The 23,694-nt window shown below is 46.2% G+C and overlaps 1 protein-coding gene across 2 annotated transcripts in view; it reads left to right on the top strand.

Moving 5' to 3' along the window:
- The window catches only part of SLC2A6 (solute carrier family 2 member 6), a 290,346-nt gene that overhangs the window by 252,137 nt on the left and 14,515 nt on the right, over positions 1-23,694 (top strand). For both annotated transcript variants that reach the window (XM_068249220.1, XM_068249217.1), the window contains 3 exons: positions 7,550-7,649; positions 19,553-19,764; positions 21,142-21,294. In XM_068249220.1, the coding sequence (XP_068105321.1) occupies positions 7,550-7,649; positions 19,553-19,764; positions 21,142-21,294 (465 nt within the window). The remainder of the gene's footprint in view (positions 1-7,549; positions 7,650-19,552; positions 19,765-21,141; positions 21,295-23,694) is intronic.

Raw genomic sequence — 23,694 nt, 5'->3', positions numbered from 1 at the left:
ATACATGTAAACATATACAACTAAGAAGTACGTTTCTTCCAGAGTAAAATGAGCCATAAATTACTTTTCTCCTATGTTGCTGTCACTTACAGTAAGTAGTAGAAATCTAACAGCAGCAAACATAACACACCCTACTTCAGACCAATCCCTGCCTTATTGGACGTTTTTCCAGATCCGTCACTTCTTAGAGACACCTGCTCTTAAGCAGGGAGCAACCTACAATCTCACACAATTTGACCAAAGATGTGAATCAAAAACTGTGAAGCGTCACATGCTTTCATGGAACTACAATCTTTTGTTATATGCACAATCTCCATTGACTCCTATTTTCAGGAAAAAGTGGGACAAACTTCTAGGTTCACCCTTATCAGAAGATCAATGGATCACTATATATTCCAATACACATAAATCCTCTAGAAATACAAGAACTAGGGAACAGAACTACAAACTTCTCACCCTATGGTATAGAACCCCGGAAATTTTAAGCAAATTTATGCCCAATGTGCCTAACACTTGCTGGCGTTGTGAGAAAGGCCCTGGCAACTTACTCCACTTGATGTTTGACTGCCCTCTAATAAACAGATTCTGGAAGGACGTCCACAGGCTCACCCAACAAATCTCGAGTTGTACTATGCCTTATAGCCCAGATGTCTTTCTTCTACACAATTCAACCTATTCCCCTGCCCAGTATAAGAAATCTATAGTCCCTCACATGATCTCAGCAGCCAGAGCAACTATACCAGCACTCTGGAAAACAAAACTTGTTCCTACCCTGAAACAGTGGTTTTTCAGAATTGAAAAGGTGAGAGAGTTGGAAGAACAGATCTTCATAGCCCAGGAGCAGATTGACAAAATCTCCAAAATATGGGCCTGTTGGTACGAGTTCAAAGATTCTGATGAGTACAAAGGTATAATGTTATAACCTGACCTCAATCCCAGAGTCTTATCTCCGGAATACCTGTCGCATTTAAAGTACCACACTCCACTCTCCACCTTATAGCCTACTACACACCTACCTACTCACTACTTTTCTCTCTTTCTCTTTTTCTCTCTTCTCTTCCTCTCCTCTCTTTCCATTTTCCTCTTATCCCTATCTTTTCTTTCTTTTTTTTTTCTCTTTTCTCCTCTTCTCCTCATCGCTGTACTCTAACTCTAGCAGCTTGTTTTAAAAGAGGAGTGCCATCCTAACTAACAAAAATGGAACTTGTAAACGATCCCATTTGAATGGCTAACTAACTGTGTTATATATAAATAATTTTCCTGCTTTAACATGTACACTGTCGTAAACTGTTTGCAAGTCTTGTTCAATAAAATATATTGGAAAAGAAATCTAACAGCAGCAACAGGTTTTGGACTAACCCATCTTCTCATGGGGGGTTTGCAGGTTTTCTTAATTTTAAAAAGCACTTAGTGAATGGCAGCTCCGTCCACCTGCCAAAATAGTGTGCAGCGCGCGGGGAGGCCGGCCAGCATCACTGTATAAATCTTATTCAGGGAGTGTCTTTGTAAAGAATAAAGGCCATGCTGAGAATCCCCCATGAAGAGATGGATCCATAACGTGTCGGTAATGTCAGATTTCTACTACTGACAGAAAAGTGATTTATGGCTCATTTTACTCTGAAAGAAATGTACTTCTTATTTGTATGTGTTTTAAATTTTAAGATTTTCGCAACACTTCCTCTTTAAAGGTCAACTGCAGTGTGAGGGAGATGGAGGCTGCTATATTTATTTCCTGTTAAACAATACCAGTTGCCTGGCTTCCTGTTGATGTCTTTGGCTGCAGTAGTGTGTGAATCACACGTGAAACAAGCATGCAGCTAATCCAGTCACACTTCAGTCACCTGATCTGCTGCATGCTTGTTCAGGGGCTGTGGCTAAAAGTATTAGAGACAGAGGATCAGCATCATAGCCGGGTAGCCGGTATTGTTTATAAGTAAATAAATATGGCAGCCTCCACATATCTCTTCCCTCAGGTATCCTTTAACTCTTAGGGCCCATTTCCACTTGTGCGGTGCGAATTAGTCGCGGAAAACGCAAAACAAATTCGCACGCGTATGCAAATTTTACCGCAAATTCACGGGCGTTTTCGCATATGTTAGTAAGTATGCGAATTTAACCATGTCAGTGCCTGTGTACTTTTACATTGATTTTATGCGAAACCGCCTGCGAATTCGCAGCAAAATTTGCATACGAAAACGCATGCGAATTTCCTATTAAATACATTGTATGCGGATTGCATAGCGGTATGCGAATTCTGCGGGGTCTACCGAGCAGATTTTTTTCTGCACAGAAAAACGCTCAGAAATCCTGACAAGTGGAAACCGTCCCATCCACTTGTATTGTCTATGCGAATCTGCATGCAGGAAACGCAAGCAGATTCGCTCTAGTGGAAATGGGCCCTAACATATAGGGTAGTAACAGGGCGCTCTACAGCAGCTACATAAAAGTAATAATACAACAATGTCCCTTTACATAAAAACAGTTCCCAAAACGGTTTTACACTATGTTGGCCCTGTTTGAGTCTCAGGAACACTTTGGCTGGAGGAGGGAAGCTGATGATGGTACTTGCAGAGCGTTATTTGCTGGTCTGCGCTGGGTCAGCCATGCTGTTTGGTGAGAGGCTTTATTGATCATACGGTGAAAAAGCACTGGGTGCCACTGTAACCATTGGGAGCACTGGGTGCCACTGTAACCATTGGGAGCACTGGGTGCCACTGTAACCATTGGGAGCACTGGGTGCCACTGTAACCATTGGGAGCACTGGGTGCCACTGTAACCATTGGGAGCACTGGGTGCCACTGTAACCATTGGGAGCACTGGGTGCCACTGTAACCATTGGGAGCACTGGGTGCCACTGTAACCATTGGGAGCACTGGGTGCCACTGTAACCATTGGGAGCACTGGGTGCCACTGTAACCATTGGGAGCATTGGGTGCCACTGTAACCATTGGGAGCACTGGGTGCCACTGTAACCATTGGGAGCACTGGGTGCCACTGTAACCATTGGGAGCACTGGGTGCCACTGTAACCATTGGGAGCACTGGGTGCCACTGTAACCATTGGGAGCACTGGGTGCCACTGTAACCATTGGGAGCACTGGGTGCCACTGTAACCATTGGGAGCATTGGGTGCCACTGTAACCATTGGGAGCACTGGGTGCCACTGTAACCATTGGGAGCATTGGGTGCCACTGCAACCATTGGGAGCACTGGGTGCCACTGTAACCATTGGGAGCACTGGGTGCCACTGTAACCATTGGGAGCACTGGGTGCCACTGTAACCATTGGGAGCACTGGGTGCCACTGTAACCATTGGGAGCACTGGGTGCCACTGTAACCATTGGGAGCACTGGGTGCCACTGTAACCATTGGGAGCACTGGGTGCCACTGTAACCATTGGGAGCACTGGGTGCCACTGTAACCATTGGGAGCACTGGGTGCCACTGTAACCATTGGGAGCATTGGGTGCCACTGTAACCATTGGGAGCACTGGGTGCCACTGTAACCATTGGGAGCACTGGGTGCCACTGTAACCATTGGGAGCACTGGGTGCCACTGTAACCATTGGGAGCATTGGGTGCCACTGTAACCATCTGGAGCACTGGGTGCCACTGTAACCATTGGGAGCACTGGGTGCCACTGTAACCATTGGGAGCACTGGGTGCCACTGTAACCATTGGGAGCACTGGGTGCCACTGTAACCATTGGGAGCACTGGGTGCCACTGTAACCATTGGGAGCACTGGGTGCCACTGTAACCATTGGGAGCACTGGGTGCCACTGTAACCATTGGGAGCACTGGGTGCCACTGTAACCATTGGGAGCACTGGGTGCCACTGTAACCATTGGGAGCACTGGGTGCCACTGTAACCATTGGGAGCACTGGGTGCCACTGTAACCATTGGGAGCACTGGGTGCCACTGTAACCATTGGGAGCATTGGGTGCCACTGTAACCATTGGGAGCATTGGATGCCACTGTAACCATTGGGAGCACTGGGTGCCACTGTAACCATTGGGAGCACTGGGTGCCACTGTAACCATTGGGAGCACTGGGTGCCACTGTAACCATTGGGAGCACTGGGTGCCACTGTAACCATTGGGAGCACTGGGTGCCACTGTAACCATTGGGAGCACTGGGTGCCACTGTAACCATTGGGAGCACTGGGTGCCACTGTAACCATTGGGAGCACTGGGTGCCACTGTAACCATTGGGAGCACTGGGTGCCACTGTAACCATTGGGAGCACTGGGTGCCACTGTAACCATTGGGAGCACTGGGTGCCACTGTAACCATTGGGAGCACTGGGTGCCACTGTAACCATTGGGAGCATTGGGTGCCACTGTAACCATTGGGAGCACTGGGTGCCACTGTAACCATTGGGAGCACTGGGTGCCACTGTAACCATTGGGAGCACTGGGTGCCACTGTAACCATTGGGAGCACTGGGTGCCACTGTAACCATTGGGAGCACTGGGTGCCACTGTAACCATTGGGAGCATTGGGTGCCACTGTAACCATTGGGAGCACTGGGTGCCACTGTAACCATTGGGAGCATTGGGTGCCACTGCAACCATTGGGAGCACTGGGTGCCACTGTAACCATTGGGAGCACTGGGTGCCACTGTAACCATTGGGAGCACTGGGTGCCACTGTAACCATTGGGAGCACTGGGTGCCACTGTAACCATTGGGAGCACTGGGTGCCACTGTAACCATTGGGAGCACTGGGTGCCACTGTAACCATTGGGAGCACTGGGTGCCACTGTAACCATTGGGAGCACTGGGTGCCACTGTAACCATTGGGAGCACTGGGTGCCACTGTAACCATTGGGAGCATTGGGTGCCACTGTAACCATTGGGAGCACTGGGTGCCACTGTAACCATTGGGAGCACTGGGTGCCACTGTAACCATTGGGAGCACTGGGTGCCACTGTAACCATTGGGAGCATTGGGTGCCACTGTAACCATCTGGAGCACTGGGTGCCACTGTAACCATTGGGAGCACTGGGTGCCACTGTAACCATTGGGAGCACTGGGTGCCACTGTAACCATTGGGAGCACTGGGTGCCACTGTAACCATTGGGAGCACTGGGTGCCACTGTAACCATTGGGAGCACTGGGTGCCACTGTAACCATTGGGAGCACTGGGTGCCACTGTAACCATTGGGAGCACTGGGTGCCACTGTAACCATTGGGAGCACTGGGTGCCACTGTAACCATTGGGAGCACTGGGTGCCACTGTAACCATTGGGAGCACTGGGTGCCACTGTAACCATTGGGAGCATTGGGTGCCACTGTAACCATTGGGAGCATTGGATGCCACTGTAACCATTGGGAGCACTGGGTGCCACTGTAACCATTGGGAGCACTGGGTGCCACTGTAACCATTGGGAGCACTGGGTGCCACTGTAACCATTGGGAGCACTGGGTGCCACTGTAACCATTGGGAGCACTGGGTGCCACTGTAACCATTGGGAGCACTGGGTGCCACTGTAACCATTGGGAGCACTGGGTGCCACTGTAACCATTGGGAGCACTGGGTGCCACTGTAACCATTGGGAGCATTGGGTGCCACTGTAACCATTGGGAGCATTGGATGCCACTGTAACCATTGGGAGCACTGGGTGCCACTGTAACCATCTGGAGCACTGGTAGATTGATATTTCATCTGCTATACAGTGTTACACTATTGCAGTGCTTTTCTGTTTTCCATGTGTGGAGCATTGGGGAAGAGAGAGAGCACTCAAAGACGCTGAATACTGGCTGGGCCAGAAGCGACGCTTGCTGATCCTGAAAAGGGCAGCTTAAAGAAGAACTCCAGTGAAAATAATGTAATAAAAAAAGTGCTTCATTTTTACAATAATTAAGTATAAATGATTTAGTCAGTGTTTGCCCATTGTAATATCTTTCCTCTCCCTGATTTACATTCTGACATTTATTACATGGTGACATTTTTACTGCTGGCAGGTGATGTAGCTGCAGTTGTAAACAGCTGTAAACGACTATTTCCCACAATGCAACAAGGTTCCCAGACAGGAAACTGCCAGGAGTACCACGGTCCTCAGAGTTTCCTGTGGGAGGTGAGAAAAAGAGAGAACACCAAGAGCCCAATATAGTGTAGTATGTACTGGTAAGGTATAATTGATAGAGTAATAATATTAATTTAATACTCACAAACCAGGGTTACCAAGTAGGCAACCACTGTCAAAGCAGGTGGGGAGATTGTCAAGCACAGAGGCGCTCAGTGTTGATGATACTGGCAGATGCTGTTTACTCCTGTCTGTTATTGCCTGATGAAGCGGGTTTGTATCCCGTGAAACGCGTTGCACTTTATTTGGAGTATCCAATAAAATTGTTTTGACTGAAAATCCACAGTCGTGTGTTCTGCTTGGAGGGGGTAAGTCCACCACTGCCTCCTCTATTACCAAGATGGGTTTTTAAAGAGAACCAGAGATGAAGCACCCTCTTGTATTTTACCTTATAAATCAGTGGGAACATGACAGTAAACACCTAATCTGCCCTTTGTTTCATTGTTCTCTGTGTAATCTGACTGTTATCACCTCTGATAAGAATCCCGACTGAGAAGTCAGGCTGCTCAGTCTAGCTTTGCTACAGAAAGATTATAGCTAAGTCTGTCTTCTGTGGTGTTATTTCAAGCCCAAGCCTGCCCCCTTGTGGCTTTGCTATAATGACTCAGCAATAATCATTCCCAGCAAAGCCAGATTTAATTGCTCAGTCTGGGATTCTTGTGACTAGTGATAACAGACACTTTTAGCAGTGAGGATGAAACAGAGAGCATGGTAAGTGTTTTCTCTAATGTTCTTACTGATATACATGGTAAAATACATGAGGGGGCTTCGTCTCTGGTTCCCTTTAAGTTCTTTTAGTGTTTTTTATCCTATTGGCGCCTCTGTTATCCTATTATCTTCCTGTGGGAGGTGTTTCACTACAATATCAGTCATACAGCGCCCCCTGATGGTCCGTTTGTGAAAAGGAATGGATTTCTCATGTAAAAGGGGGTATCAGCTACTGATTGGGATAAAGTTCAATTCTTGGTCGGAGTTTCTCTTTAAATATCTAGTGAGAGTATACTGTAACTGTATATGACAGGCAGATTGTGAAGATTTCAGTTACCTCCAAGGATCTGGGAAGGAACTTTTATGTGGACTTTGGGAACTGTGTTTATGCAAAGGGACATTGTTGTATTATTACTTTTATGTAGCTACTGTAGAGCGCCCTGTTACTACCCTATATGTGATATTTAAAGTGATACACACATTTGAAATACATGAGTGAACCAAGTTGAAACAAATGAAACAATCTAATAACCTAGAAAGGCGACTATTTGAGGAGCGCACATTGAAGGTCTCGGTTTATTTTAATCCTTTAACGCTTCCTGGCTTCATCATGTGACTTCCTCTTCCTGTAGGCATACAGAGGAAGTTGAAGTTCAGGAACAACATATTATAGTCGGGGCAGAAGGGAGGAACTGATGTTTGAAATAATAATAAAGAAATCTGTCTTGTAATGATTGGTGTGTGTTTATTTTTCAGGTGTATATTTCGGAGATCTCCCACGCGGGGGTGAGGGGCATGCTGGGGGCGTGTCCGCAGCTGATGGCGGTGTGTGGCGCCCTGGTCCTGTACGCTATCAGTACGTATGACTCAGATTGTGGTTTCTCAATAACACATAGTTTACAGACAGGAATCGTAAGACTATTTCTGAGCCCTCGAGTTTCTCTGCACCGAATTGTCTGGCAAGTTTTTACAAGAACTCAGCAATTTAGCAGCATTTGATGAAATAGGCCGAGAGGAACTGATGAGTCCTCTACTAAAAATTCTGCAAAGTATAATATAACCTTCTTAAAGCAGGATTGTCACCATAAAAATCAAATTTCAACAGCAACTGGTCTGAGTGTATTAAGTGATAAAGATGCTAATCCTGCATTCAAAACTTGCAAAACTTTTTCTGCTATTATGGTTTGGAGTTATCACATACTTTAGGAGCACTGGCCCTTTAGTAGTCAGTGCCATACAGTTGAATGCTGGGGATTCTTTTTATCTATAATATATTCCTCCTCTTCCATTTATTTCCCTGTCTAGCTGCTTATCAGAAACACCCTCTGATTACTTGTGTTTACAATCAAGGCTGAGGTGACTCAGTGATTGGAGGATAAGACAGTGCAGTTGTTAGTATACACCTCAGTGGGAGTGTCTGAAGACTCTGGGAGGAGGGCAGCTAATGAATACACAATGAGCAAGAGAAGGGAGGGGGAGGGGAAACAAGAGTCAGGGAGGATATGATGTCAGCATTAGCTTGGCAAGATGGCCACTGCCTAGAATAGGATGTTCTGCTTTTCCTTTATACAATTTACAGGAATCATTGCATGGATAGCACAATACATCTGTTATGTAAGTTGAACTAGTATTTATCTACGTATACATGTGCTTTTTATTTCTAGGTTAGCATGGGTGTCACTTGTAAAGGGTACCTGAAGTGAGTGAAAAAAAGTTGAATACATCCTTTCCCGCGTCTTTCTGCCTCCCGGCGTTCCAGCGCACGGTCTTGCTATAGCTAGTCGAGGCAGCTCAAGTAAAAAAAAAAATTCTTGTGGCTGCGCTCCCAGCGGTGATGAGTGCATCCAGAGTGAGCATGTGCAAGTAAGGTCTACGCAAGTCCAGTAGAATGAAGCACTTGTGCACAGTGGAAGAATGCGCAGCTTCTTTCTGCTGGTAATGCGCAGACATGCATGCCCGGTGCGAATGCCCTCGAGACTGTTGGTTATAGGAAGACTGGGGAAACTTCGGCAGGGGTGTAACCAGAGGGGGGGAGGGGCAGAGCTGTGGGAGGTCCAGAGGTGTGTGTTTGTGGGGGCAACTAGTACCCTTCTCTTCCTCTGATACAGGGGACTATACTTCAGTGTTTTTTTTTGTGGCTACACTTGTTATGGGTGGGAAGATTATAATGGTCATACTTGAGCACTTCGAGCCTTTTTGTCACTCCAGGCAAACCCATCCACCCACACACTAGAAAATATAAACCATGTGGTGTATAAGGTGGATGCATAATACAGGGAGTCCCTGAGATACAAACAACTTGCCGATCCTGTCGCATTTCATTGCACACCCCCTTTCTACACTACTCCAGCATAGTGTGTAAATGCAGAGCATAGTGCAGCAGAAGCTGTGCTCCCACCTCTCTGCTGGAGTCCAGTGCTGTGCCTGTGCGACCATCCTGTCTGTCCCCATCCCCTTCCTGCACTCCCCCAGCTTAGTGTGTAAATGCAGAGTATAGTGCAGCAGAAGCTGTGCTCTCACCTCTCTGCTGGAGTCCAGTGCTGTGCATGTGGGACCATCCTGTCTGTCCCCATCCCCTTCCTGCACTCCCCCAGCCTAGTGTGTAATGCAGGGTATAGTGCAGCAGAAGCTGTGCTCTCACCTCCCTGCTGGAGTCCAGTGCTGTGCATGTGGGACCATCCTGTCTGTCCCCATCCCCTTCCTGCACTCCCCCAGCCTAGTGTGTAATGCAGAGTATAGTGCAGCAGAAGCTGTGCTCTCACCTCTCTGCTGGAGTCCAGTGCTGTGCTTCTGCCTGTCCGCTCATCACTCGCCCTAGTGCCCAGCATCTCCTACCACATGTAGCATAATTACACGCTACATGAGGAGAGCCAGCACTAGAAGGAGCAGAAAACAGGCACAGCACTGGACTCCAGCGGAGAGGTGGGAGCACAGCTTCTGCTGCACTATACTCTGCATTTACACACTAAGCTGGAGTATTGCAGGAGGGGATGGGGACAGACAGACTGGTCGCACAGGCACAGCACTGGACTCCAGCAGGGAGGTGAGAGCACAGCTTCTGCTGCACTATACTCTGCATTACACAGTAAGCTGGGGTAGTGCGGGAAGGGGATTGGGACAGACAGGATGGTCTCACAGGCACAGCACTGGACTCCAGCAGAGAGGTGAGAGCACAGCTTCTGCTGCACTATACTCTGCATTTACACACTAAGCTGGGGTAGTGCAGGAAGGGGATGGGGACAGACTGGTCCCCTACCTTTCGTGTCCCCACCTCTACCTCTAGATTGTAAGCCTTTGGGCAGAGTCCTCCTCCTTTTGTGTCCTACCTGATCTTGCACCTCCATTACTGTAAACCCATGCTATGCATTTGAGTGAACCTAACTTGCCTAATCTCCATGCTCCATCCAGTGACTGACTAAGCATTACCTTGTACTCATACTGTGCTGTGTGATCTCCATGCTCCCATCCAGTGACTAAGCATTACCTTGTACTCATACTGTCCTGTGTGATCTCCATGCTCCATCCAGTGACTAAGCATTACCTTGTACTCATACTGTCCTGTGTGATCTCCATGCTCCATCCAGTGACTAAGCATTACCTTGTACTCATACTGTCCTATGTGATCTCCATGCTCCATCCAGTGACTAAGCATTACCTTGTACTCATACTGTGCTGTGTGATCTCCATGCTCCCATCCAGTGACTAAGCATTACCTTGTACTCATACTGTGCTGTGTGATCTCCATGCTCCCATCCAGTGACTAAGCATTACCTTGTACTCATACTGTGCTGTGTGATCTCCATGCCCCCCTCCAGTGACTAAGCATTACCTTGTACTCATACTGTGCTGTGTAATCTCCATGCTCCATCCAGTGACTAAGCATTACCTTGTACTCATACTGTGCTGTGTGATCTCCATGCTCCATCCAGTGACTAAGCATTACCTTGTACTCATACTGTGCTGTGTGATCTCCATGCTTCATCCAGTGACTGACTAAGCATTACCTTGTACTCATACTGTGCTGTGCGATCTCCATGCTTCCATCCAGTGACTAAGCATTACCTTGTACTCATACTGTGCTGTGTGATCTCCATGCTCCCATCCAGTGACTAAGCATTACCTTGTACTCATACTGTGCTGTGTGATCTCCATGCTCCATCCAGTGACTAAGCATTACCTGGTACTCATACTGTGCTGTGTGATCTCCATGCTCCATCCAGTGACTAAGCATTACCTGGTACTCATACTGTGCTGTGTAATCTCCATGCTCCCATCCAGTGACTAAGCATTACCTTGTACTCATACTGTGCTGTGTGATCTCCATGCTCCATCCAGTGACTAAGCATTACCTTGTACTCATACTGTGCTGTGTGATCTCCATGCTCCCATCCAGTGACTAAGCATTACCTTGTACTCATACTGTGCTGTGTGATCTCCATGCTCCATCCAGTGACTAAGCATTACCTTGTACTCATACTGTGCTGTGTGATCTCCATGCTCCCATCCAGTGACTAAGCATTACCTTGTACTCATACTGTGCTGTGTGATCTCCATGCTCCATCCAGTGACTAAGCATTACCTTGTACTAATACTGTGCTGTGTGATCTCCATGCTCCCCTCCAGTGACTAAGCATTACCTTGTACTCATACTGTGCTGTGTGATCTCCATGCTCCCATCCAGTGACTAAGCATTACCTTGTACTCATACTGTGCTGTGTGATCTCCATGCTCCATCCAGTGACTAAGCATTACCTTGTACTCATACTGTGCTGTGTGATCTCCATGCCCCCCTCCAGTGACTAAGCATTACCTTGTACTTAGGGATGAGCGTAATGAACTAATTACGAATTTCCGAAATTTCGCGAAATTACTACAATTACGATTTTAGCAGTAATCGAAATTTCGTAATTTTCGCAAATTACGCAAATTTTCGTAATTACGATTACAAAATTTAGTATTTTAAAGTTTGCAAAGGTTTCTATCCCTCTAGATGCCTAAAATGAATAACCAACCAACCAACCTTCTCTCTCTCTCTCTCTCTCTCTCTCTCCAGAGATTTGTAGTATTTCAAAACCATACTCACATTCATGACATGTCCAGGGATCAAACCCAGGCCAACCACATGGAAGACAGCTATGCTCACCACCATACCACCAAACACACACTAAATAGACTGCTAACCTAAATCTTACTTGTAGACAGTCATATGAGACACATGCTGGGTGCAGGGCTTTGTGATTGGACCATGCGATAGAGTGAGGTGCAAAAATGAAATCATGCCTAGCAGAGGATGGTTTCACAGTGCTAAATGCTAGGCTGGCTGTGGTGCAATTGGTTAGTGTGTCTGGCTGGTAACAGCAAGGTTACAGGTTCAATTCCATCCAGGCATGTCTTTTCCTTTTGCGTTCAACAGTTGTCCAAACAGAGCCAACAGAGCCCCAGATAGCCATGTAGAGTTAGGTCACAGCTAGCCTGGCTGTGGTGCAATTGGTTAGTGTGTCTGGCTGGTAACAGCAAGGTTACAGGTTCGATTCCATCCAGGCATGTCTTTTCCTTTTGCGTTCAACAGTTGTCCAAACAGAGCCCCAGATAGCCATGTAGAGTTAGGTCACAGCTAGCCTGGCTGTGGTGCAATTGGTTAGTGTGTCTGGCTGGTAACAGCAAGGTTACAGGTTTGATTCCATCCAGGCATGTCTTTTCCTTTTGCGTGCGCGCGCTGCGCCATTGAACCCCATGGGGTATTTTGCGTGCGTAAAACTTTACGCATGCAAAACTTTGTGCTCGGTGTTTGGACAACTGTTGAACTCAAAAGGAAAAGACATGCCTGGATGGAATCGAACCTGTAACCTTGCTGTTACCAGCCAGACACACTAACCAATTGCACCACAGCCAGGCTAGCTGTGACCTAACTCTACATGGCTATCTGGGGCTCTGTTGGCTCTGTTTGGACAACTGTTGAACGCAAAAGGAAAAGACATGCCTGGATGGAATCGAACCTGTAACCTTGCTGTTACCAGCCAGACGCACTAACCAATTGCACCACAGCCAGCCTAGCATTTAGCATTGTGAAACCATCCTCTGCTAGGCATGATTTCATTTTTGCACCTCACTCTATCGCATGGTCCATGGTCCAATCACAAAGCCCTGCACCCAGCATGTGTCTCATATGACTGTCTACAAGTAAGATTTAGGTTAGCAGTCTATTTAGTGTGTGTTTGGTGGTATGGTGGTGAGCATAGCTGTCTTCCATGTGGTTGGCCTGGGTTTGATCCCTGGACATGTCATGAATGTGAGTATGGTTTTGAAATACTACAAATCTCTGGAGAGAGAGAGAGAGAGAGAGAGAGAGAGAGAGAGAGAGAGAGAGAGAGAGAGAGAGAGAGAGAGAGAGAGAGAGGAGGACGACGGCTGTGCTATTCATTTTAGGCATCTAGAGGGATAGAAACCCTTACAAACCTGAAAAAGTAAAATTTCGGTTGGAGACACGAAATTCGTCATTACGGGAGTGAAATTTCGATTACGAAATTGTAAATTACGATTTGAAAATTAATTACGAAATTACGAATTTGGGTCGTAATGTTAAATTTCGCATTCGTAATAAAAGCAGTTCGAAATTTCGAAAATTTCGGCTCATCTCTACTTGTACTAATACTGTGCTGTGTGATCTCCATGCTCCCCTCCAGTGACTCAGCATTACCTTGTACTCATACTGTGCTGTGTGATCTCCATGCTCCCCTCCAGTGACTAAGCATTACCTTGTACTCATACTGTGCTGTGTGATCTCCATGCTCCATCCAGTGACTAAGCATTACCTTGTACTCATACTGTGCTGTGTGATCTCCATGCTCCATCCAGTGACTAAGCATTACCTTGTACTCATACTGTGCTGTGTGATCTCCATGCTCCCCTCCAGTGACTAAGCATTACCTTGTACTCATACTGTGCTGTGTGATCTCCATGCTCCATCCAGTGACTAAGCATTACCTTGTACTCATACTGTGCTGTGTGATCTCCATGCTCCCATCCAGTGACTAAGCATTACCTTGTACTCATACTGTGCTGTGTGATCTCCATGCTCCATCCAGTGACTAAGCATTACCTTGTACTCATACTGTGCTGTGTGATCTCCATGCTCCCATCCAGTGACTAAGCATTACCTTGTACTCATACTGTGCTGTGTGATCTCCATGCTCCATCCAGTGACTAAGCATTACCTTGTACTAATACTGTGCTGTGTGATCTCCATGCTCCCCTCCAGTGACTAAGCATTACCTTGTACTCATACTGTGCTGTGTGATCTCCATGCTCCCATCCAGTGACTAAGCATTACCTTGTACTCATACTGTGCTGTGTGATCTCCATGCTCCATCCAGTGACTAAGCATTACCTTGTACTCATACTGTGCTGTGTGATCTCCATGCCCCCCTCCAGTGACTAAGCATTACCTTGTACTAATACTGTGCTGTGTGATCTCCATGCTCCCCTCCAGTGACTAAGCATTACCTTGTACTCATACTGTGCTGTGTGATCTCCATGCTCCATCCAGTGACTAAGCATTACCTTGTACTCATACTGTGCTGTGTGATCTCCATGCTCCCCTCCAGTGACTAAGCATTACCTTGTACTCATACTGTGCTGTGTGATCTCCATGCTCCCCTCCAGTGACTAAGCATTACCTTGTACTCATACTGTGCTGCGTGATCTCCATGCTCCATCCAGTGACTAAGCATTACCTTGTACTCATACTGTGCTGTGTGATCTCCATGCTCCCATCCAGTGACTAAGCATTACCTTGTACTCATACTGTGCTGTGTGATCTCCATGCTCCCATCCAGTGACTAAGCATTACCTTGTACTCATACTGTGCTGTGTGATCTCCATGCTCCCCTCCAGTGACTAAGCATTACCTTGTACTCATACTGTGCTGTGTGATCTCCATGCTGCATCCAGTGACTAAGCATTACCTTGTACTCATACTGTGCTGTGTGATCTCCATGCTCCCCTCCAGTGACTAAGCATTACCTTGTACTCATACTGTGCTGTGTGATCTCCATGCTCCATCCAGTGACTAAGCATTACCTGGTACTCATACTGTGCTGTGTGATCTCCATGCTCCATCCAGTGACTAAGCATTACCTTGTACTCATACTGTGCTGTGTGATCTCCATGCTCCCATCCAGTGACTAAGCATTACCTGTTACTCATACTGTGCTGTGTGATCTCCATGCTCCCCTCCAGTGACTAAGCATTACCTTGTACTCATACTGTGCTGTGTGATCTCCATGCTCCCCTCCAGTGACTAAGCATTACCTTGTACTCATACTGTGCTGTGTGACCTCCATGCTCCATCCAGTGACTAAGCATTACCTTGTACTCATACTGTGCTGTGTGATCTCCATGCTCCATCCAGTGACTAAGCATTACCTTGTACTCATACTGTGCTGTGTGATCTCCATGCTCCCCTCCAGTGACTAAGCATTACCTTGTACTCATACTGTGCTGTGTAATCTCCATGCTCCATCCAGTGACTAAGCATTACCTTGTACTCATACTGTGCTGTGTGATCTCCATGCTCCCCTCCAGTGACTAAGCATTACCTTGTACTCATACTGTCCTGCGTGATCTCCATGCTCCCATCCAGTGACTAAGCATTACCTTGTACTCATACTGTGCTGTGTGATCTCCATGCTCCATCCAGTGACTAAGCATTAGCTTGTACTCATACTGTGCTGTGTGATCTCCATGCTCCATCCAGTGACTAAGCATTACCTTGTACTCATACTGTGCTGTGTGATCTCCATGCTCCATCCAGTGACTAAGCATTACCTGGTACTCATACTGTGCTGTGTTATCTCCATGCCCCATCCAGTGACTAAGCATTACCTTGTACTCGTACTGTGTTGTGTGATCTCCATGCTCCATCCAGTGACTAAGCATTACCTTGTACTCATACTGTGCTGCATGATCTGGTTTGCATGTATTCCTGTATTGTCATATTGCTGTATGTCACCCCTAAATATTGTCTGTAACCTAAACTAATGTCCAGCGCTGCGTAATATGTTGGCGCTTTATAAATACAATAAATAAATATGGCTTATCTGGCTATAGAGCAGAAGCAGGCGGGATCTGTAGTGAGGTTCCCTAAATTCCTGGCAATGTATAGAAATGACTCAGTAAATATTGTTCTCTATATTATACACCAGGGGCAGGTTCTCTTCCTGTTTCACAGCCGGGGAAACATTTTTCACTGAAACATGAAATATTTAATGAAACCCAGAACTGGACGGAGCATATTCCAATAGTGATAAGAGAATATAAACCATCTATAGAAGCAACGTACAATGCAGGATACATTTCACTGGCCCAAACCTACTTGTCACTGCAGTGCAGCTTCCTTCCTCTCCTCTCTGAACTTAGCTGATGGGCGGGGCAATTGGGAGTGACCATGTGACACCCAAAGTGGAAAGAGCAATAAATGACAGATGATATTTCCCAGCATTCCTGCATTACACTGTCATGTGCGTTTTTAGTGCGTTTTTAGTGCGTTTGCGTTTTTTCCCTCGCACATGCGTTTTTCTTGCGTTTTGCTTTTGTTTTAATGCGTTTGCGGTTCGCATATACAAAATGCATATGTGTTTATGATATGCGTTTTATGCAAATCACTAGGAAGTCAATAAGAAGTGGAAATACATCATCAATTTTTTTTATTTTTTTTTTAAACGCATGCAAAACGCAATACCTCTGTGTCACCATTGACTTGATGTGTGTTTTTGATGCGTTTTTGCAAAATATTCAACAAAACCAGCGTTTTTCAAAACACACATTGCAAGTGTGTGCGTTTTTACATACGGTCCATTGACTTGCATTATGTGCGTTTTCAGCAAAGCTAGCATTTCTGCTTAGTGTGTTCCCTGCCTCAGTCTTTCTACATAAACCACTCCCAGTGCTAAGCCTGCACGCAGGCCCGGATTTCTGGGAAGGTCATAGAGGCCATGGCCTAGGGCGATAAAAATTAGCAGGGTGCAGGACTTGGAGAGATAAGAGGTCACATGTCAAAGTAAATCACCTCTCCTGCTTTGCTCTGGTCTGCCTGAATTCCAGAGATCCCTGCATCTCTCTTACTTGTGCAAAGTGTGTGTTATGGCAGTCAGCATCTGCTGTCACCTGTATGATGAGAGGGGACAAACAATCTGCTGTTAGGCCTAGTGCACACCAGAGCGGTTCTGCTGCGGTTTGCGATCCGCTTGCGGGTGAGGATCCGCTTGGGTAATGTATCTCAATGGGCTAGTGCACACCAGAGCAGGAGGCGTTTTGCAGAACCGCATACTCCCGGGCTGCTGCAGATTTTGGATTGCGGATGCGTTTATGCCTCAATGTTAAGTATAGGAAAAACGCAAACCGCTCTGAAATACGGCAGTTCAGAGCGGTTTGCCAGGCGGTTTTTGTTACAGAAGCTGTTCAGTAACAGCTTTACCGTAACAATATATGAAATCTGCTACACCAAAACCACTACACAAAACCGCAAAATGCTAGCTGAAACGCTACAGAAAAATAAGAAAAAGCGTTTCAAAATCTACTAGCATTTTGCGGATCTGCTAGCGGTTTTTGGTGTGCACCAGGCCTGAGAAGAAAAATATATTGGGTCAAGTAGCAGAACTCCGAGTAGTTTTTTTCATGCAGCACGCATTCACGGGCTGGAATTAGCAGCTCTCCCCCTCCCTGACTGATGTTAGTTTATTACTAGTAGGTCAGTGCTGTTAAAGAGACTCCGTAACAAAAATTGCATCCTGTTTTTATCATCCTACAAGTTCAAAAAGCTATTCTAATGTGTTCTGGCTTACTGCAGCACTTTATACTATCACAGTCTCTGTAATAAATCAATGTATCTTTCCCCTGTCAGACTTGTCGGCCTGTGTCTGGAAGGCTGCCAAGTTCTTCAGTGTTGTGGTTCTGCTATGAACTCCCCCTTCCTGGCCCCTCTCTGCACACTGCCTGTGTGTTATTTAGGATTAGAGCAGCTTCTCTCATCTCTCTTATCTTTTACAAGCTGGATAAATCGTCCTCTGAGCTGGCTGGGCTTTCACATACTGAGGAATTACAGACAAGGGCAAAGCTGTTTGCAGGAAGAAACGAGCAGCCTGAAACTTCAGTGCATGAGAACAGGGGGAAAGAAACACACAAATGATCTCTTGAGATTCAAAAGGAAGGGTGTATACAGCCTGCTTGTGTATGATTGTATTTTCTATGTGTGGACATACTGTACATCAACCTACTTCCTGTTTTGGTGGCCATTTTGTTTGTTTATAAACAAACTTTTTAACACTGTTTTTAACCACTTTTAATGCGGCGAGGAGCGGCGAAATTGTGACAGAGGGTAATAGGAGATGTCCCCTAACGCACTGGTATGTTTACTTTTGTGCGATTTTAACAATACAGATTCTCTTTAAAGACCTCAGATCTGTAAAATTTATGGCTTTTTTTTTCCTCCTAGAGAATGACAACAACATTCTTTGTGCTACAGTTTAACTCTTTCCTGGCTTTTTTTGCCAGCAAAGTACTGTGTTGACCATCAGTGAAAGCACGATGTTTTGAAACAGAATGACAACTGTGTTACATTTATTTATATTTAGAAAACAATTAATGCATCTCCTGCTGACTGTATATATAGCTGTGTGCCTAACAACTTGTATACAGTAACAAAGTCTGAAGGCTCATTAACCATTGGCTCACTGTTTTTCTTTTGGTTAGCCAATAAAAAGTGTTATTCTGTTACAAAACTTCCTGCTGACTGATTTTAAAATCTGTCTTAGTGCTAAATTGTCACTGTGTAAAGTACAGCTGAGCTTATGCTGGATACACACAATGCAATTTTCTCACAGATTTACTGTCAGATCGACTATTTCCAACATGTCCGATCTGCTTTCCAATCAATTTTCTGAATGATTTTTCATAGAAGTGAACAGCAAATTGATCGAAAAATTGAAATTAGATCAGACATGATGGAAATAATCGACCTGACAGTAAATCTGTCAGAAAATTGCATCATGTGTACATAGCATTACACTACATCTATGCCAGTGTGTGTAGTGTCGGATCCTTCTACTTACCTGTTCTCTGGTTTGGATGGGCTTCTCTGCATTGTACTGCTCTGTCCCCTATTTGTGGCTCTGACGGCAGCAAGTAGCACAGAGGACAAAGAAGCAGCGCTGTCCACTGGGGCTCCTTGTGATTTTGCACTCCTGTATGCATGTGCACAGGAGCCGAGGGAGTGTTATGGGTATGTGTACTTGACAAGAGCTGCTGAGTGCTCATACATGAGCATCATTTCTGAAGTATGTAAGCCCAGAACACTATCGCCTGCTGTGCATGCAGACAGGAGCGCAAAATTACAGGGAGTGGACAGAGCATGCACTGCTTCTTTGTTGAACAGGGCAAAGCAGCAAAACAGAGGGGGGCCCATTCAAAATAGTCAGAGTTGGAAAGAATGGGGGGGGGGCAGTTGGTGACAGCCAGCCTAGGGCGCTGGAAAGTACAAATCCGGCCCTGCCTGCACGGATAGGTGCACAGCTAGGGGAAAACACAGATCTATAATGGACATGACTATTGAACTTGAAGGGTTTGGTATGAAAGGCAATACTTATAATGTGCAGTAATACGGATGATTGCTTTGAATATCTGCCTTCAGTGTTGGGCTCTTTCGGGCTGAAGGGGTTTCTGTGTATTTGGTGTTCCGGTAAATGGTGTTTTTTGTCCCGGCAGGTATAGTTGTGCCGTGGCGCTGGCTGGCAATAGCGGGCGAGTTACCGGTAATCACCATGCTTATCCTCCTCTGCTTCATGCCGGACTCCCCCCGATTCCTCATTTCCAAAGGGAAAGAAGAGAGGGCGCTGCAGGCCCTGGTGTGGCTCCGGGGCCCCAACACCGAGTACCAAGCCGAGTTCACCAGGATTAAAGACAGCATCATGAATAAGGTAGGATGAGGCCAACTGACACTGAGGGGGACAGAACAATGTCACACTGACCCTAACCTCAGCCCCCCCCCTACCCCCGCGCAAAAACTTCCTGATACCTAACCCCTCCCGCACAATCTACCTACCTGATGCCAAACCCTAACTTCCCCCTGCACAAACTCCCTACCTAATCCTAACCACCGCCGCACAAACTTTCCTAACCCTAACCCCCCCCCCCCCCCAAACTATCTACCTAACCCTAACACCCCCCAAACTGTCTACCTAATGCCTAACAGTAACCACCCCCCCTCCCTGCACAGACTACCTACCTGAACCCTAATGTCCCACATCTGCACAAACTTCCCACCTGATGCCTAACTCTAATCCCCCCCCCCCCCCTAACCTTAAACTCCACCACAAGAAAATAAAACGTGATTTCCCAAAGTTTCGCCGTCGGCGGGAGCCCAAATTGCCTGCTTCAGGAGGTCACAGGACAATGACACGCTGACACTGGGGGTACCAGGACAATTATGAGAATAGATGTAACATGATTTCTTTGTTCCTCACATTCACTCCCTAACCAGCTCCTGTCATTTTCCAACTATAAAACATATCTATCTGACCTTTTCTCACTCAGGACACAACTAAAATGTTAACACATGCTCTTATAATATCTCGTCTGGACTATTGTAGAATAATACTTTGTGGATTACCTTCTGACAGACTTCATTGGCTACCGATTACCCAGAGGATCCAGTTCAAACTCTTAACCCTAACCTACAAAGCTCTCCACAATCTCTCTTCCCGGTACATCTCCTCACTGGTTTCCAGATACAAACCCAATCGCAATTTCAGATCTGCACATGACTTCCTGCTGTCCTCCTCTAGAATCTCCTCCTCACATTCACGTATACAAGACTTCTCATGTGCCTCACCCCTCCTCTGGAATGCCCTTCCACATCACATCCATCACTCTCCCACCTTTGACAAAAAACTCCCTCAAAACTCACTTTTTCCGTCAAGCATACGCTCTAACTTAGGCCAGTTCTCGTTGATCAAGTTGTACTTTCTACCACATAACCTAAAGCACACACTGCCTCTAGGTATGAATATTGTACACTACCCTACCTCTTGTTCTCTTCTCCCCCACGGCCCACCCCCTGTTCCTTTAGATTGTAAGCTCACAAGGGCAGGGCTTTCTCTCCTGTTTGTGTCTTGGATTTTGTTACACATTTATTCATATTATGTCACTGTTATTATAAATTCTGTACTTTGTACTGACTTCTGTCTGTATTATTATGTACCCCATGTTTGTTTCTTACTTTGCACAGGGCCACTGAATATGTTGGTGCTTCATAAATCCGTAATAATAAATATAATGTCACTTCCTGTCCACAGAATAGTTCTCTGACGTGTGCGGAGCTGTCAGAACGTCATTACTACAAGCCTATCCTGACCGCCGTCCTCATGAGGTTCCTGCAGCAGATGTCCGGCATTAACCCCATACTGACCTACCTGGAGCCCATCTTCCAGAGGACCAAAGTCATTCTTGTGAGTCGCCACTGTCATGTGACCTTGTCATGCAGAGAGCAGAGGCGGGACTTCCTGTGACGGCTGGAAGCGGGAGAGCCGCTCAGCCAATCAGCAACGAGTACTCCCGCCTCCACACACTGATACAGCTAATCCATGAGATGCTCCTTTCTGACCTGACGCAAATTTTGTAGCAAATTATATGCAGCTCGGAGTCTCACCAATCAAATGCACGTGCTGCTAATTTGCATACAATTTGCAACAAAATGTCAAAGTTGTGAAAATTTGTTATTCCCTGATGATCTCTACGCCGCGTTTTAACCGCATGGTTGCCGTAACAACTGCATGGTGTGCAATGGCTGTAGTTATGCCTTTCTGGCCGGCTTCTAATGGTGTTCATACATGAAACGTTTGATTTTCCTGTTTATTTGACCAAAACGATCGAATAGAGTGAAAATCGAAAAAAAATGAACAATTATGTTTTTTTGATAAAAATCTGATCGGACGTGTTGGAAAAAGCTGGGTGATTGTTTGTGAAATTGTATAGTATATGGTAAGTCGTATAAGAAAATAGTATTGGATAAACCAACTTTGTCTTCAAATTCGATTGTTTTTCTCAGATTTTTGGAAGAATCTAAGCTTCGTGTACCTCGAAAAGAATTTTAAAAATGAGTCAACAAAATGGAATAATCAATCAAATGTCTCTGATGACAAAATTGTACCGTGTATGGGCAGTATAAGGCTCCCTGCACACTGCATGTGATTCTGATTCCGATTTTTAATCGGTTTTTACATCCGTTTCCGATTCCGATTTTTAATCGTTACTGCATGCTGCGTTTTTTCCTCCATCTTTCTGTTGATTGCATTCAGGGAAAATCGGAATTGCAAATCGGAAACGGAATCGGAATAGCAAAACGTATTTGCAGTGTGCAGGGAGCCCAAGAAAGATTTCCAATCCGGAGACGTTTAAATCATTATCCTCAATTTAGCGGAGATTACCGGCAATCCGCAAACCCAGAATTAATTTTTATAAAAATGTTTGATATTAGGCAGAAAGGGGTCATATCAGAACATAGAAATGATTGCTAAAGGGTTAATAGAAGGCAAGATATGTGACTGCAGCTTTAGCAACTGATTACTCAGGCAGGAAGAGGAAAATACCCGGGATATCTGTAAACTAGTGCAACACGGAGTGCAGAATCCAGAGTAAAGAGGGGGCAACTAGAGCTTGGAGCTGGGCTGTTTGTGTGCCAGTTGGTGCCCTAGACATAATGACTGGACAGTCTTCCCCACATATTCACTCTACGGGGGGGGGGGGGGGGGATTATTGGGGTAGCACTGGCCAAGAATTACATTACAAAGTTACAAAGAACACTGAGAATCTTCAAGACATCACAGGGGTGCTGCAGAAGGTGGAACAGACTGCCTGAAACTGAATTTTCTTACAAATACGGATTCTGTGTTATACTTTGTAGACTAAAGGGGGCGCTAGAGCTTTGCCTAGATGGCCTGTACCCAGAAACTGCCCCGGCTTACAGTAATTTCTGGAACTTCACAGCAATCTGCTACATGGAACACAAAAGTCATTTTTTAATAATAACAGATTGCAGAACGCATGTAGCACTGATGTACTATTAAAGCTATCAGAGAATAATGTATTTAGAAGCCATAGGGGTAGAAATAGAACATCCCCAGAGTAGAGGGGGAGGGGATGGGGAGGGGTTTGTGACTCTCAGAGCGTAGCATAGGAGATGCCTGCAGCAGTTTTCAGGCAGTAATTGCAGATCTGATGAAAAAGCCTGGATGCAGATGAACAAGCTGCTGAATTTTAGGTGTACGGACTCTGTACGCAGGGCCGGATTTAGGCCAAGGCCTCCTAGGCCATGGCCTAGGGCACCACAGTAGGAAGGGCACCAAAGCAGCAGGCTGAACTTATGCAGCATTTGCAAGCTTGCAAATGCTACAATGCAGGAAGATCAGGCGAGCGCCTGACTGCGGTACTCTGCTGCTAGCCGACTGTACAGCAGCCACCTTGCTCTCTGTGCACGTTTGCATTGTGGCCGGCGGCTATGGACTTGGGCAGCATTGGAGACAGAGGGGGAAGAGGAAGCTTCTGCACTGGAGACGAGCAGAGAAATGAGTGACACTGATGGCTGCTGCGGTGTGGAGGCGAGCTGGCTACCTATACTGACAGGGGGGAGTGGGAAAGGGAGGGATTAAGGGAGTCATCTGGCTACCTATACTGGAGGGAAAGGGGGAGGGGTCATCTTGCTATCTATACTGGAGGGAAAGGGGGAGGGATCATCTGGCTACCTATACTGGGGGGAAGGGAGGAGGGATCATCTGGCTACCTATACTGGAGGGGAGGAGGGGTCATCTGACTACCTATACTGGAGGGAAGGGGGGGAAGGGTCATCTGGC

The sequence above is a fragment of the Hyperolius riggenbachi genome, chromosome 8, assembly GCF_040937935.1.
Source record: "Hyperolius riggenbachi isolate aHypRig1 chromosome 8, aHypRig1.pri, whole genome shotgun sequence".
NCBI classification, from domain to species: domain Eukaryota; kingdom Metazoa; phylum Chordata; class Amphibia; order Anura; family Hyperoliidae; genus Hyperolius; species Hyperolius riggenbachi.
The sequence above is the reverse complement of the archived record's forward strand: the minus strand, read 5'-3'. Positions and strand labels throughout refer to the sequence as shown.